The sequence below is a fragment of the Myotis nattereri genome (assembly GCF_964212035.1).
Source record: "Myotis nattereri genome assembly, chromosome: 3".
NCBI classification, from domain to species: Eukaryota; Metazoa; Chordata; class Mammalia; order Chiroptera; family Vespertilionidae; genus Myotis; species Myotis nattereri.
In genome coordinates, this window is record NC_138077.1 from 97,456,192 (window position 1) to 97,472,643 (window position 16,452).

Sequence of the window (16,452 nt, forward strand, 5' to 3'; positions counted from 1 at the left end):
TGAAGATAAAACTTGTGATAGGATGATCACATTTTTTAACTTGTAAGTAGTTCTACATTAAGCATTAATTAGGCTTTAAAAATTAGAAAGTTGATAAACGCATTTTTCCTCATCCCCCCGAACACTGAGAGACATCTTTTCAGATATTGTCACAGAAGTTCTTTAATGACTTACATTTCTGCATGAAGCATCAAAATTAATACCTAATTTATATACTAAGGTGAAAAATGAAATACATTACAAAAGTAGTTCTCTGTTTTTAGTATTCTGCTTTGTGTAAATTTGAAGACCACAGAATAAAGTCCAATATAATTTTTTATATTTTTTACACTTCATTTTCATAATTTTCTAATAAACCAACAGAAAGATATTAGTGATTACACTTTTATTTGTCATTTTAATAGGTGGACCAACAGTCTCAGTATATTCAAGGATATAAAATTCTTTATCGGCCGTCTGGAGCCAACCATGGGGAGTCGGAGTGGTTAGTTTTTGAAGTGAGAACGCCAACCAAAAATAGCGTGGTTATCCCTGATCTCAAAAAGGGAGTCAACTATGAAATTAAGGCTCGTCCTTTTTTTAATGAATTTCAAGGAGCAGACAGTGAAATTAAATTTGCCAAAACCCTGGAAGAAGGCAAGTATAATGAAGTGTGTGATTTCTATGTATTGCACAGTACATTTGTTAGGCTTTTATTAACACGATTGAAAATTTTTTATGTTAATAGTGACATTAACTTTCTTTTTATATTGAACATCGTATTTTGCTAATAGAATTTGTTTAATTAGAACTACTATAAATTGCTTTAGTAGAGGCTTATAGAAAAATGTGCAAATGTGAAACATTGTATTGTTTAATATCATATATAGGTATATTTAATCATTCAGAAATAAAATTCACATTTAAAGATGGAAATGTTTTCAATTTGCTTGCCTTTGCATTATTTTCCATTCATTTATTAAACGTTATCTTGAGTAATGACTTGTAAATAAGGTGAGTAATGTCTTGGTTTGCCCAGGACTTTCCAGGGTTAGCACTTTATACTCATGACTCACGTCCCTGGAAGCCCTTCAGTTCCGGACAAACCAGTATGATTGGCCACCCTATCACTGGAAATTAAAAGTTAATATTTAAATAAAGGTCAAAGGTTACATGTCACAGCTATTCTCCAGAACATCCCCTAAAATGTCTTTATTACTTTGAATATATAAATGATGGAATATAGTTAATATCATGGATGACGCATTCATCTTCATACTTTTTAAACTCTTTATTAGAGAACATGAGACTAAGGTAGCAGGATAAAAGAAATAGGGATTTCCCTTGGAATTTTTGTGGAGATAATCTCGGTAATGTTGGTTATGAAACATTCACAGTAACAATGTGTTAGTAATATTGAGAAATACTTAGTTTGGTATGAGATGCCTCTTTAAAACATATGCGTATATTGATATAAATTTTATATGGTTATTATTTGTACATTTTAAGTGCCTGCTTTTAATGTCCTCTAACGCCACTGATAATATATTCACTTTTTGAAACAATTTAATAGCACCCAGTGCCCCACCTCAAAGTGTAACTGTATCAAAGAATGATGGAAATGGAACTGCAATTCTTGTTAGTTGGCAGCCTCCTCCAGAAGACACTCAAAATGGAATGGTCCAAGAGTACAAGGTAATCCCTATATAGTCATTTACTGATGGGCATACCTCTTCCCCTACAAAGAAAAGAAAAAGAAACCTTGGTTGCATTGTGCATGGATATTTGGCGCCATCTGCTGGTCTGAATAGCAGTATGTAAAAATTGTTTAAAAATATTTTCCTGTTTATTCAGTAATTGTGGAATACTAATTCTTAAACTATTTGAAAAACATTAATTTAAAAGAGAGAATCTACTTCATCTCATTATGTTTAGGTTGATGTCATACCACATAAACAACCAATGAAATGCTAATTTTTTTGCCCTAAAAATAACCTAAATATATGTTGTAGAGGTTACCCTATCGAATTGGCTATGAGTCACATTCTATCAAATAAGTCCTTTTTTTTTTTTTAAGTATTTATGCTTGAAATCTTGGAACTTTAGAGATAAGATAAAAATTATTTACTGTACATGAAAATCATTTTTATCTATAAACATTGTTTCAGTTTCTAAGCAATATTTCATGTCTCAGAAGAAATTCAAAGATAAATTTCTGTATGTTTAAATGAATTTTTTAATGTGATATAGTGTTAAGGGATTTAATCTAATGATTATGAATAATTATTTTTACCTGTGAAGTCATCCTCTCTACTTATTGCATTTAGAGAGTTTTCTATAGAATGATTTTGTGCAAATATATATTAAGCATACCAAGGAAGAATAAGAACTAACTTAGGGACATGGCATTTATCCTATCAATGAATTTGTTTTGTATTATGGGATGGTTAAGTGAGTTAGAATAAATGAATTAGAAGCAAGACAATCACAATAGAAAAGATATTATGTGTATTTTTTCAACACTTATGTAAACATATTTCAAGTGGAAAAAATGTATTTCTCTAGATCCTGCTTAAAATTTCTATGATGCCTGAGTATTTTTCTAATTACTAGTAGATTATCTCATATCTAAATATTTTATATTGTAACTGTTGATATGAAACTGATGTTAAGAAGGTAAACACATTTACCTTATGCAGATAATTACATGCTAACATATGAATCACTGTAGCTTATTTTTTAAATATAGATGCCTGTCTACCATGCTCAGAAATGCTGATTTAGTAGGTCTACATAATAGGGCCCTTGCATATATATCTTGGTAGATCTTTCTGAGTGTTTATGCTGTGCGCTCTTGGTTAAGGCCCAAATAAAGACAATAAATTTTCTTTGGAGTAGCAAATGATTTTCACAATAACCATATATACTGAGCTTAATTTTAGGTATAATATTTTATTTTTAAATTATTTAAAAAATATATAAACTGAAAATTTATGCACACGTTTAAAAGGGCAACTTTCTCAAAGTATTTAAAATACTTAAGTACATAAATGCAAATGCTGGATGATGATAGATAAGTTGTTCTTTCTCAAGACTTTTTTCAAGGAACTTCTTTTTTGGCAAGTGATTTCTTAAATATTTTAAATTAGATCTTCTAGGGTAATTGAATCATTAAAACATAAAAGTCTCGACAGTTTCAAGTGCCTTCTTGTGAGTTTCAAGGTTATTTTAATACCGGGAGTGTCAGGATTCTACAGTTCATTCCAGAAAAATAAACTGTTATGAAGGGTTTTAAGGATTTAAAATGAGGTGATGTCTCAGCTCTGCAGCAAAATTGTGTAATGTAGGCATTTTCCCCTAAGAGTCAGAACTCATTTCTCTCCTGAAGAAATTCGAAAGAGTGGATTTCACTTAACTTCACGGTCAATTTAAAATAATAAAATGCCTTTCTGAACCTGATTGACTGGTACAAAAATCGGTCTGTGGCTTTGGTTCAGCTGCGTAATGTAATTGGGCGGGGGGGGGGGGGGGGGGAATCACAAAGGACTCTTTATTTCCAAATGGTCAGATCCTGGTATAGAATCTGACCATTTGCTGGTGTTATGCATTGAAGCTATATTAAAATAATATTAACTTTCAAAGATAAAGTAAAGGTTATTGCCCTCGTGATAGAGGACACTGATATTCTTAGATTTATTTTAAATCCCATTTCCTATTAGACAATAGGATACTTGAAGCTAATCCCACATCTTGCTTCATAAAGAACATAGGGCATGTTTTACTACTTCCTAGATCATTTCCTTATGGAAACTGAGTTCAAATACTGTCATGCACCACACCCAGATCTTAGGACATTGCCAAAGATTACCCTATGAATAAATAATCCTTTAGTGTGAAATTTAAATTAAGAATTATAGTGTAGAGCATAAATCTTTATTTCCTGAAAATAATTTCCTATAACAAATGCCGTTATCAAAGTTAATGAGATATATAATAATTTTCTTATAAGAACATTTTTCTTTCATATCAGATGTTATTCTTTATAATCTAATATTTTATCAAAGACTAATTAATATCCACATTAACTACAAGATCAGTTTGCTAATTTTCTCCCATTGTTAATAGTTCAACATATCATAGGCTGAGTAAAATCCTAGGATGATTCTTCTTATATTCAATATATATATATATATATATATATATATATATATATATATATATATATTCCTCACCTGGGGATATGTTTTTATTAATTTAAGAGAGGGAGAGAGAGAGAAACATCAATCAGTTGCTTCCCTTGCATGCCCCAACCTGGGATTGAACCCTCAACCTTTTGGTATACAGGACAATGCTCAACCAACTAACTGAGCAACCCAGCCACGACTAGTTATATTTTAATAACCATACTTATGTAAGGTAAGCTCTGTCTCTTTTTAAATCACTGCTTCTTGGTTTTGGTTATTTGGAAAAGGTGATAGCACCAGGTAATTTTATACCAGAGAACTGTTGAAGTAAAGTGCTAGACTTGGAGTTTCTTCCTCATCTTTATTTTGTGATATCTGGTAATCTGGTATCACACCTAGCCCACATTAGGAGTGCAAATGCTACTTGATGGTAGATACGTTATTGTTCTTTATCAAGATGTGCACAACTTTTTGCTAGGAACTTTTTTTTTTTTTTTTGCAAATGATTTCTTCTTTATAAAAAAACATGTTATCATAGCAACTAGTGTCTTCAAGCAAAAATTTATAGATTCACCTTATCACATGATGTGGACTCTAATGAACAAAATAAACTGATGAACAAAATAGATACAGAGATATGGAAGCATGGGACAGACTGCCGAATCTTAGAGAGAAGGTGGGGGTGGGTGGGGTGGGTGGGAGAAATCAACCAAAGAACTTGTATGCATATAAGCATAACCCATGGACACTCACAATAGGGTGGTGAAGGCCTGGGTTGGGTGATGGGGGCGTGCTAGAAGGGGTCTATGAGGGAGGGGAAGAGGAGGATATATATGTAATTCTTTCAATAATAAAAATATTTATAAAAATGCTTAAAGGAAAAACAATGTATTTGAGAAAGTTTCAAGAGGTCTTGAAGATTCTACTAACATTAGGTTTGCCTAGAAGAGTCTTTTGAGAACTAGATCCTAGGCAAAATAGACTTCGGAAACTCCCCGAATTAGGTTCATGATAGATCTGAACTCTGACTAGATCTAAAGCCACAATACTATGTTGATCTTTGCATTAACTTAAAGAATTTGCTAGAGTAACCTTCATTGTGTTCTTCTGACAGGTTTGGTGTTTGGGAAATGAAACTCGTTACCATATAAACAAGACGGTGGATGGTTCCACATTTTCTGTGGTCATTCCCTCGCTGGTCCCCGGGATCCGGTACAGTGTGGAGGTGGCAGCCAGCACTGGGGCTGGGCCAGGGGTGAAAAGCGAGCCGCAGTTTATCCAACTAGGTAAGTGCTGGCGCAGATCCAGGTTGAGAGTATATTATCACTCTTCCCTTTGGCCTCTTCTTCTTTTTACTTATTTATTTATTTTCATGTAGGGGAGCCACCATTGTAAATTGAATAGAATGTGGATTGTGGCAATGCAGCTACAATATGATGGTGTTAGATTTAATATATAAGACAACTAACCTTAAATTTATCCAAGCGCACATTAAATGATTTTCCAAGAAAAACACTGTCGGTATTCAGTATGATCCTAATCCTGTCCTATTAAATTTTCACATCTAGTCAAAAAATACAATTGAGCACCAAAGGTACCTCAGTGAACAAGACACAATGTACACCTTCATGAAAATTGCAATTGTTTGGATTAAAATAAAACAAACTTCCATGTAAAGCTTATACTAAGTATTAGAAGTTTATAGCATTATGCAATTTATATTAACCATTTTCGTCTATTTAAAATTATGGTTGCTTCTTATAACAAAATGTAGATTGAGATGCCAGAGTACATTTAAATATGTTTGTATGCTAATTATTTATCAAGTTAAGTGCATGCTTTAAAAGATGAATAGGAAAAAATCTGACAAAATCCTTCATTACAAAAATTCACTATAGAAAATGTGGCATGAAATAAGATACAAATTAGGAAGTGGTTACCCATATAATTTAAAACAAACATCAAAAACAGCCACAAAATACTATTGCAAATGGAAAGGGAAGAGGAGAGGGTCAGATATTAAGAGGCGACATTTAATTTGTGAAAGATGCTAAGAAGTATATGTCAACTTTGTGTTAGATTGTTCCAGATCAGAAATTAGGCAGAAATATTTTGTCAGTTGCTAAATTATGAAAAAGGATCAGATATATGCCACAACCATGGGCCAGCATTTGCTTTTTGGGTTACCTTTTATACTTTGTGCATTTGAAAACAGTGCTGATTTATAAAACTTTTATGTGAAAATAGCTTCATGATTTATTTCGGGTTCATTTATTGCAAAATTACAGTGTTATATAAGATATGAGGGAAAACAGTTTCAATATGGACTTTTTTACTCAAATGATTGCCCAGATTTGTGCAATATCAGTTTTAACTTATTAAAATTGAATTTATGAGTTACATTGTGATAACCCTGTTGTTGATGTCATTTACCTATTTTGATAACATATGACTTATAGTCCTGGGTTTTCAAAGATGAACTGGAATTTTAGTTTTAAGATTTAAATCATAGGATTTACGGAACAAATGGTTTGCTTGAAATCATAAATGTGCTCCAGGTTTTTTCCATATCTCAGTATCGCCTCAGCTGCCGTGAGGCAAAGGCTGAGAGGTCGAGCGGCTGTTTTAACCCACTCGTCGCACCGCTTTGTGTTCTGGGAAGCCCATCTGGCTGCTTGCGTGAAACCTTTCCTGGCTGTCTCCGTTGAACCCACAGCTGCCCACCTTAACCTTGCACCGATAGCCGTGGAATTCACAAGCCCAGTAAACACAAAGGGTGTGTAGGAATAAAAGAATAGGTCTGCATGGCGAACTTTCAGAAGATGAAGTGCTCTTAGGGTAACCATAGATAAAAGGGTCTGGAACATGAAATAAAACTTTCAGTCAACAAACAGTTGAAGGCAGGTCACTGCTTGTGAAAATAGGTTTTTCAGCCTTGACCCTCCATAGAATAAAATCTGAAATTCTGTTCAAGAGAGAAAAATAAATCAATAAAAACCACACACACACACACACACACACACACACACACACGTAGCAATTTAATCATTTTACATAGAAGCCACTGCTATTTTCCAAAGGCTGTTTTCTTACCCATTGAATGCTGCTGCTTTTTCCGACCGTGTCAGATATGAATGCAGCAATCATGTAATAAGGAAAGGTAATCTGTAGGATTTATTTTTCTGTTTGAGAAATGTTACTCAGATATGGTGAGTTATACCAATTATTTTTCTGAACAAAAAAAAAAAATTGGGGGATGGAACCAATGTTTCTATTTTAAAGCACATTGTAATAGCAGAAGATTTTCAGAGTCAGATTATATAACAGTCATAGAAAGCCCCATCGTAAAGAAGTGGGCAAACACCTTCCTGCTTCTCCAGATGTTGTGGGGGGAGAACATTCACACTGCAGACAGAGTGGGAACGCTGCCCACTGGCCGTCCTCCAGCCTGGCCGCAGTCGGTGCCAGCAGAGTAGGGCATTGCTTTGATGACAGAGCAACAGCTTCCAGTTTTCTGTAGAATTCTGGACGGCTCTGTGTGACGATGAAATGGTGGGCTTGAAAAATTAATATCTTAGTAGGTTTAAACATAAATAGAAAATAAGTAAATTTTAATAGCCATAAATTCCATCAATTTTTAATTTTTTAATCAAAATAGCTGTCAGAAAACATAAGCCTATTTGTTTTGTAACACATGATCATTCTTGTCCATATTTAGTGTTCCTTGTGGTGGTTATTATTTCAAAAGAAAGATTATTTATACTTTGTTCAGTGGTAGCATTATTTTCATTTATCATTGCTTTTTAATAATCCTGAATTTTATAGGCCCTTCTGAACATAGGTTCAAGTAATGTGTTTCTAAGACAGTTAAGAATCAGAATATAGTCTGTGTGGGGTGGGGTGTGTGGGTGGTGATGGGAGAGATGGAAGACACAGCATGTATTTTTTTTCAATATCTACCTTATACAGGAAATAAAATTTACTTACCCTTTTTAGAACATATAATTGAGGGTTTCTATGGAAGTCTGAGAAAGTATATCTTTCTTAGACTTACTTATCAGGGACCCCTTATTTGTATACTTACAGTAGAGTATTTCATTTTTTACTATTGTACTTTTGTGTTTATCTCAGCACTTTCCTGTGAAACTTAATATAAGCAATGGAGTAAAAAAATGGAAATTGTGTGCCATTGCCTTTGCTTTAAAATAAATTCCATAAAATTATATCATATTTGTTTTGAATTAAAATAAATAAAACAAATATAGTTTTGCTGAAAATCTCAGGAAGTATTTTAACTAACAATGCTGGTGTTGCAAATTAAGAAATGGAAGCTATTGTCCAAAAATTAACAAAATAATGATGGCAGTTTTATGTTATGTAAATTATGAGTTTATTATCTTATTGAGTTTTAAACCCAAATTAATCTGAAGATGGCTTTTCAGATTCTCATGGCAACCCCGTGTCACCAGAGGACCAGGTGAGCCTCGCTCAGCAGATCTCCGACGTGGTGAAGCAGCCGGCGTTCATCGCGGGCCTCGGGGCGGCCTGCTGGGTCATCCTCATGGTCTTCAGCATCTGGCTCTATCGGCACCGCAAGAAGAGAAATGGGCTGACCAGTACCTACGCGGGTATCAGGAAAGGTACTAGCTTTCCTAAGTTTTTTATATTTTACTATGTTGACATAACTCTTGTCTTAATATGTGAATGCAAATTATGTATGTATATATACTTATTAAATCATTTTAACACATAAGGATTTTCAATAGTGCTTTTATTTTATCATGACATCTGCATGTTAACTCCTTTGAGTAGCAATGCTACATACAGGACTAATCAGTTCCAGGCCCAGTTCCCGTAAAATATATTTCTCCCAGGTAGGTCTGCCTGGGTGTTCTCCCATCCCCTGGTTCTCTTAGGGAATGACATTTTTGCTTTATATTCTCAAGGAAACTTTTTAATCTCCTTGCCACAGAAGTTATAAATACAAGCTTTGAACTGTCTCACACAGCTTTAAGGTGGCATTGTTGCCTTTGTGAAGCTAAAGAGGTTACTTGTAAAATCATTATTTTTATGGTTGTTTCTGATTATTTGTAAAACAGTCATTTCTTTTGACTATGAAATACGTGACTGAATGAGGTCCTTCAGGTTGCAGAGAGAGGAGATGTAGTACTTTTTCATTGTTATATTTAAAGTTGCAGATTTGACTGTGCATATGCTGTTAATTAGTGAGGGTGATTTTGTTACAAATATGTTTACAGTTTTAGAAGATAAAGTTTACTTGCCTGCTATTATTTATAATTTTGTGGATAAACCAAATATGTGGCACAGACACCTTTGCCACATATCCTTAAATTCTGCAGATTGAGAACTTACATTTTATTCTCTGAGGAGATTTGATAACACTGCGGATGTATAATTCTCCCCCACTCCCAAATATATTCATCAGTTCTGGGCCTCAGACACGGGCCATGATTGAGATGATCCAAGGCCCAGTTCTCAGGGGATGGTCCCAATTTATGTCTTTAGTCCAACTAAATATTTATAGTGCTCCTGCTTCTCTCAAAATGGCCCTGGTTTGGATGACAAATAATACATTCACCCTCGGTTAAGGGCCTTTGCTTAATTTAAGACAACACTTTTGCTTTGCCACAGTGCAAATTTAAAGAGAATTATCAAAGACATTCCTTCCCTACCATCACCAACCTTAAAAAAATAAAATAAAAGGTGTGCATATTTCCTAAGTGGCCATTTCCTACATGTGTTGGCCAAGTCATTTCTCTGGCCAATTAAATGGCAAAGTAAGAATTTGCAGTGCCAGTTAGAATGTCCCTATACACTTATAAACAGTCTGAAGAGGAGTCTGACATATTTGTACTGCCCGTCACAGAGGGGCTTGGCAAGAAAGAGTCAGTATGGAATTCATCACCCACCCTGTAAAATGAATCAGCATGTGTCTTGCCTGGGGCTGCACAGCAATCTCGTCATGTCCATACCTTTGCCATGGCATTACATCCCCAAGTGTTTTCTAGATATGTATGCACTCTAGAGATGAAGCAAAATGTCAGTATCCCTTCTTGTGGAATGGAAAATGCGGGCTTAGAATTCAGTGGTTCTCAACCTTCTGGCCCTTTATATACAGTTCCTCATGTTGTGACCCAACCATAAAATTATTTTCGTTGCTACTTCATAACTGTAATGTTGTTACTGTTATGAATCATAATGTAAATATCTGATATGCAGGATGGTCTTAGGTGATCCCTGTGAAAGGGTTGTTTGACCACCAAAGGGGTCGCGACCCACAGGTTGAGAACCGCTGGCTTAGATGTAACCACAAGGAGCACTGGTGCTCATTTCCATACAAAATAGAACAATATCAGGTGTTACCATAAAAAGCCTGCGACTGAAAACGATGCAGAGAAGGGTTTGCAGTGTCTGCGTTGTGGAGCCTGGAAAGAGCTGAGTAGAGTGTTAGGGGGGAAGGGGGGGAGATAATATCTGATTTGAATGAGGAAAAGTGACTAATTAACATATAGATGTAGAGTCTCTTGAATTCTCCAGGAATCCTGTATTTCTTATTGCAATAGAGTGCTATAGCTGTGTAGTTACAGCAATTTAATGTTTTGTATTGTCTTGAAATCTAAATATGTGACATGAAAAGCTTTCTTCCTGAAATGTTTCTTTTCCTGTACTAATGTTCTTTATGCATGCTGGCAAATGCCTATATGCTCTTTCTGCAAAACCTATTAAACTAATGTCATTGTCCTTTTAACTAGCAGAACTCGTAGAACATAATTACAAATGTAATTGGTGAGCATTTGATTCTGCTTTCTTCATTTTGCCTTGTCGGCACTTTTTCATAATCCTATTTCTATGCAATTAAAAAAAGGTGCCTCCTGAAATCTTAAACTATCTATGTCAGAAACAATGCCGGTAATTATACAAAAAAGGAAGTGAAGTATTTTAAAGAAATGAATGTAAAAGAGCCTATTGGCTTATAAACCATCAATTCAGAGTGTGACTGGGAAATAGGGAGCTCTCCCCCCCCCCCCCCCCGCCCTGCCCCCCTCCACACCACACATACATTTATCTGTAGGCATTTCACCCCATCCACATTCATATTGTGCCATCACTGGGCAAACAGAATGTACTATATTATTGGAAGCTTTGAGAATTAAGTTGTTCTTTGGTGTGTATGCTGTTAAAAGTTCACTTATAGACGAACCTCTTTTTATCTCTTCTTCAATTCCTTAAAACAGGGCTAGCAGTTAGCTAGGCATACTGACAAGGACCTTTCATATTTTCCCTATGTCCTTGTGATAGCAAATTAATGTTCAGGAACTCTATTCTTGCTTGAATAGCTTTACTTTCTAATGTACCTTTTTTTTTTTTTTAATGGAGACTTGTTACTATGGCTCTGTATTTTTTATTGTAGCTAAATTACATTGACTCTCTGACAAGACCCATCTGAAAGAAAACAATAGATTCTTAAAACAGGGGTTGTCATGCTGCAGACGAAGGCCAGTGTATAAACTGGGTCCATAGCATTGAGATTTTTGTTTTCATTCTTTCTAGTATGCCCAGAGATGGAGTGATTTGGTAAGAAGTGACAGCTATAAAGGTGTCACATTCCAGTTGGCATCCCCAAATGCTCTAATCCTAAAGTCAATTGTTTGGAGATTTTCCAATGTGAAGTGGAAAATACATTTTTGGCAGCTTTTTGATCCACAATAGCTAACCAATATTATAGTTTGTGTATTTAAGGATTGCGTAAAAGCAAACTTTAGTCTGCAAGGAGTAAGATAGATGTCCTTGCTTTCCTCACCAGGGCAGTGTGAAGAGCTTAGAAATAAGTCATCCTCCATGAAATATCCTGGAAATAGCAATAGTGTAAACTGACACCGAGGAATTGGAGACATAGGAAAATGGGGGAGGCATTTTCCTACTTTTGAGGTCTGCAGCTCCATTCCAGGCATTATTGATTAGATTAAGATTTATAGCTGCAGAGAGCGAAGGTTTTCAGAGGGTGTTATTGTTCTATTGTTTAGCTTCCAGAGTGTGGCGTTAAAAAAATTGCTCAGCTTACTCCTAGAAAGCCTCTAAACACAAACTAAAATAGGAAAATTAAAGTTTAAAACTCCCCATTTCTTCTGTCCATTCACAAATTTCTATGATAAAAATGAAGCTTTACACTGTTTATATAATAAGGTGTCAGGCATTACTTGGCATTGAAATAGTTCAATTTTATGGTTCTCTTTATTCCAGTTCTTCCTTTCTTCTATTCTTTCTGTCTTCCTTCCTTTTCCTCCCTCCTCCCTCCCTCCCTCCCTCCCTCCCTCCCTCCCTCCCTCCCTTCCTTCCTTCCTTCCTTCCTTCCTTCCCTTTCGTGCTTTCTTTCTCTCTTCTCCCCTCAATCTTTGTCTCTGCCTCTTAATGATGAATACGAGCCTATTAGTCCGCTTTAATAAGCATTTACTTTCAGATTTCTAGATAAGGTTGAAGTGAGACCCCCATCATGCTTGTTTAAGAATCCATCATCCACTGTTTGGAAATGATTTATAATAGAGGGGTCCTGTTTGTACTAAAGCCATGAGCTGAATCTGTTACCAAATGCAGGGTCATTCACAGGCTAACCCAGCACAATTTCCCTCCGTACTAGAATGTCAGACACTTCAAAATGGTACCTGCAGAGACAAGTTCTCTCTTTAACCTCAGATTCTGTTTTGTTCATATATCAGAATGTCAGAGCTGCTGGCTTAGTTATTTACATTTGTCTTATGTTCAGCTGTCTGCTTGATTTATACTAATGTGATATGTTCCCTTTCTCTCTTCAGCTTAATAACTGGTTTATATTTTGTTTTGATTTTCAGTCCCGTCCTTTACCTTCACACCAACAGGTATATATTTGCACTTACCCTCCTCCTTTCCTTTGTTAGTTCAGCATGTGTTGTCCTATTGTGTTTCAGTTTTTATTTCGTTTTCTGCAGGAAGTTGGGGGAGAGGGCTTAAATGGAATATAATACTTCATTTACTCATGTCAGGCATGCCTTTGAAGCAGAAATGGTTGGTGTTGCTTTTCATGCCTTTAATGCAGTTATTTATTCATATTGCACACTGTACATCAGCCTTGTATGCATGTGTTTCATTAGATAGACACACTGTAGCTACCCTCGGCATGATTTAACACGTTAATGATCTTATTGATGATCTCACACTTGGCAGTACATTTTTTCCTTAACTTAAGCTTTCAGGTTTTCCAACAAAAATGTCTCTCCCTTTCAGTTCTCTGTCCATAGAATCAACATTCTTGAAGGCAACCAAAATAGCCAGCACACCTGAAGATAAAACTTCATTTCCCCTAAGTCAGAATCCTGATGTTCCGTTCTCTTCTGTTTCTTTCAAAGTGGGTCCTCCACTCTCAGTCACTTCCAGTGAGAGATGTACCTGGAGCCTTGCCTCCTCATTGCTAATCCAGTTATTGAAATCACTGGAAGCAGTTATCTCTCCTCTGCAGACCCCCAGTTTGGAGTTCTTCTAAGTAGCAGAATTTGGCAGCTTTTAGAAACACATTTCTCCTTAGAAAATGTGTCTGTAGTTACAGAAAAGCTAATCTCCTTAACCAGTTGCCTATGTGCAAATCTTGTTTTGTTGTGGCTAGATTTTTATGCCCATACTTTATTAAGCTGAGAATGCTTTCAAGGGCATTAAAATATATGTTTGCTATATATACATGCCTGATGAAAATATAATGAGAAGAGCTTCTAAAAGCCACAATAAGGAAAAGATTGCATTAATTGATAGTCACAGTGTGGCCTATATACATCTTTGTGTGTGGCGAGAGAGAAGGGTTATTTAAACATTTCTCTTTGTCTTACTGTTACTCATACTTCTGGGGAAATAGTCTAATAGGAATTGTCCCCTCAATTTAAGAGTTCACTTAAATTTATGAAATGATATGATATAATAATAAAATGAAAATATAAATCTATGGGAATTCAACTGTACAAATGTATGACAGAGGTATTTAATAAGAGTGTACTGACATTTTCTTTTGCTTAGTTCTCAACCTTGTGGATACATTGATAAGAATAACTTTATTTAATTCTATACAATGTTTAAAAAATACTACTTGAATCAGAAATCTGCTAATTTCTGTGATGATTTTTGTGTTGTTTCTAAGTAGAAAGGGAGAATGCATTCCATTTTAGAAAGATGCTCATAAATGTACTAGCTTTTGATATACAAATATAAACATGTCTATTAATTTTTATTTCTTTTTTTTGGTAACATTCTAGTAACTTATCAGAGAGGAGGCGAAGCTGTGAGCAGTGGAGGGAGGTAAATATCTTACTTATTTTGTAGATTTTAAGGGGAATTCCAGATATTTCTTCTTGTCTTCCTTGATGACATCGCTCTCTTTGCTTAAAAGATTTAAGTTAAAGGTGAAATTTGTTCAAACCTTTCAGAAATGCTCCACTCCGCTGTGCTGTGACACCAGCTTGTTTACACACCAATGCAGTTCCTGATTAGAGCTGTTGCATCAAAGTCAGTGACCACCAGAGGGAGAACTTGAACTGGGAAAGACAGACTTGCTGATTTAGCAGATGATTAAAAGGACTGTAGTAATCAAGTGATGGCATTTATGAAGACTAAGAAATATAACTAGTTAACAGATACTATCAAACAAAAGGTGTTCATTTAAAACCTGCTGAAAGCAGCATTTGCTCATAAGTTGTAGGTTATGTTTGTTTTTTGTTCTTGTTATGAATTCAGCCTAGTTCAGCTGTCCATATTGCAGGGAAATGTGAAATAAAAGAAGAAACCTAGGTAGCTTATTAACACAGAGCTTTCTTTTCTATAATAAAAATGAACCTCAATCCTATGTTTATGAATTTTTTGTTATTATTCAGTGAACTTTAATATATTCACAGGGAAATTACAAATTGAGGTGAGAGGTGGCTTAAAGGGGATGAAATAATATATAAGTTATATGAGCCATACTTCAGAATTTCCTACAGTAAGATTTTCTTTTTCAAAAACTGACATCTTGCTTAAGGTGTAAGAAAAAAAATCTTCCAACAAAAACCATTTTATGATTCAAGTTTAATTAATTTATTTGTTGCTGTGCTCTGTACAGATGGGTAATGTGACTGTTCCTGGAAAAGACAAAAATGAGTAAGATATTGCGCCTGAAATCGAGGAACGTATATCTGATACAAAATCACTGAATTAGTATATGACAAAGTGGTTTAAATGGAAATGTTGATAACCTTTAACCAATGCAGTACAAATACAGCAACAAGCACTACTAGGTACTGCTGCAGCTTCCTGTTTGCATACCTGTGAAACAAAGCCAGCCGCTGGAAGATCCAAAAGCTAGGGAGGTCTTCATAAGGAATAAATCCACTTGATTCAGGAATTAAACCAGGGCATGTTTTTGCATCCAGGGGATTTCCATCTAAATCATAGCCCAGACATTCATGAAACAGCCTCTGGCATAAGAACATTCTCTTGTGAGTAAATCTGGAATGCCTGACTATAAACCACCTCTCTATCTGTATATATTTATGACTTTAGACTTCGGTTTTCTCATTAATCAAAGCATATTAAAGTGTGCTTATTGAGCAGCTTCTATATTATCTGCACTAGCCCCTGCATGTGCACAGGCACAGAGGAATACATGCGACACACACACACATATACACACACACGCACACACATGCACAGTATAAGTTTGGTTTCTGCTGAAAAGGAATTAACAACCTAAATAGACCAAGTTATCAAATCAGAATAATGACAGGAGCCCATAGGTATCAAATGCTAGTTTCTGTGGAAGGGCTGAAAATTTACAAAGTTCCTGAAATATTTTTCTATTTGGAAAGCTCACCAATAACCATTCAAAATTAACCTTTTAAATCTAAAAAATAGAATAGCAGTAAAACCAGTTTATTTCAAATACCAAATAGAAATCACCTTTATTCCCCATTAAATGATAAAAGGTGCTGAAATGTTACAGAGAGAGCAGCTAAATATGTATATTAGAGTCAGTGCTCAAAATGACAGTTTTGTGTATACATACACAAAATTTTAAATTTATTTATTAATCAAACATATTTATTGACTACCCAACATGTAACTTGGCACTGTTCTAGTTGCTTGAGATATATCAGTGAACAAAGTCAGTAAAAATTCCTGTCTGCGTGAACTTACGTTTAGTGGGGGAGATAGAAGATAAATAATAAACATTTAAAAAATCAATTTTATAATATTAGCAGTTGAGTGATATGGGAAA

The 16,452-nt window shown here is 35.1% G+C and overlaps 1 protein-coding gene across 1 annotated transcript in view; it reads left to right on the plus strand.

The window, feature by feature from the left end:
- ROBO1 (roundabout guidance receptor 1) overlaps positions 1-16,452 on the plus strand; it is a gene marked incomplete at its 5' end in the record, with an annotated part of 448,967 nt that overhangs the window by 381,255 nt on the left and 51,260 nt on the right. Inside the window, 6 exons of the mRNA XM_081087409.1 lie at positions 405-636; positions 1,553-1,674; positions 5,278-5,449; positions 8,606-8,803; positions 13,031-13,057; positions 14,456-14,498. Coding sequence (XP_080943535.1) covers positions 405-636; positions 1,553-1,674; positions 5,278-5,449; positions 8,606-8,803; positions 13,031-13,057; positions 14,456-14,498 — 794 coding nt within the window. The remainder of the gene's footprint in view (positions 1-404; positions 637-1,552; positions 1,675-5,277; positions 5,450-8,605; positions 8,804-13,030; positions 13,058-14,455; positions 14,499-16,452) is intronic.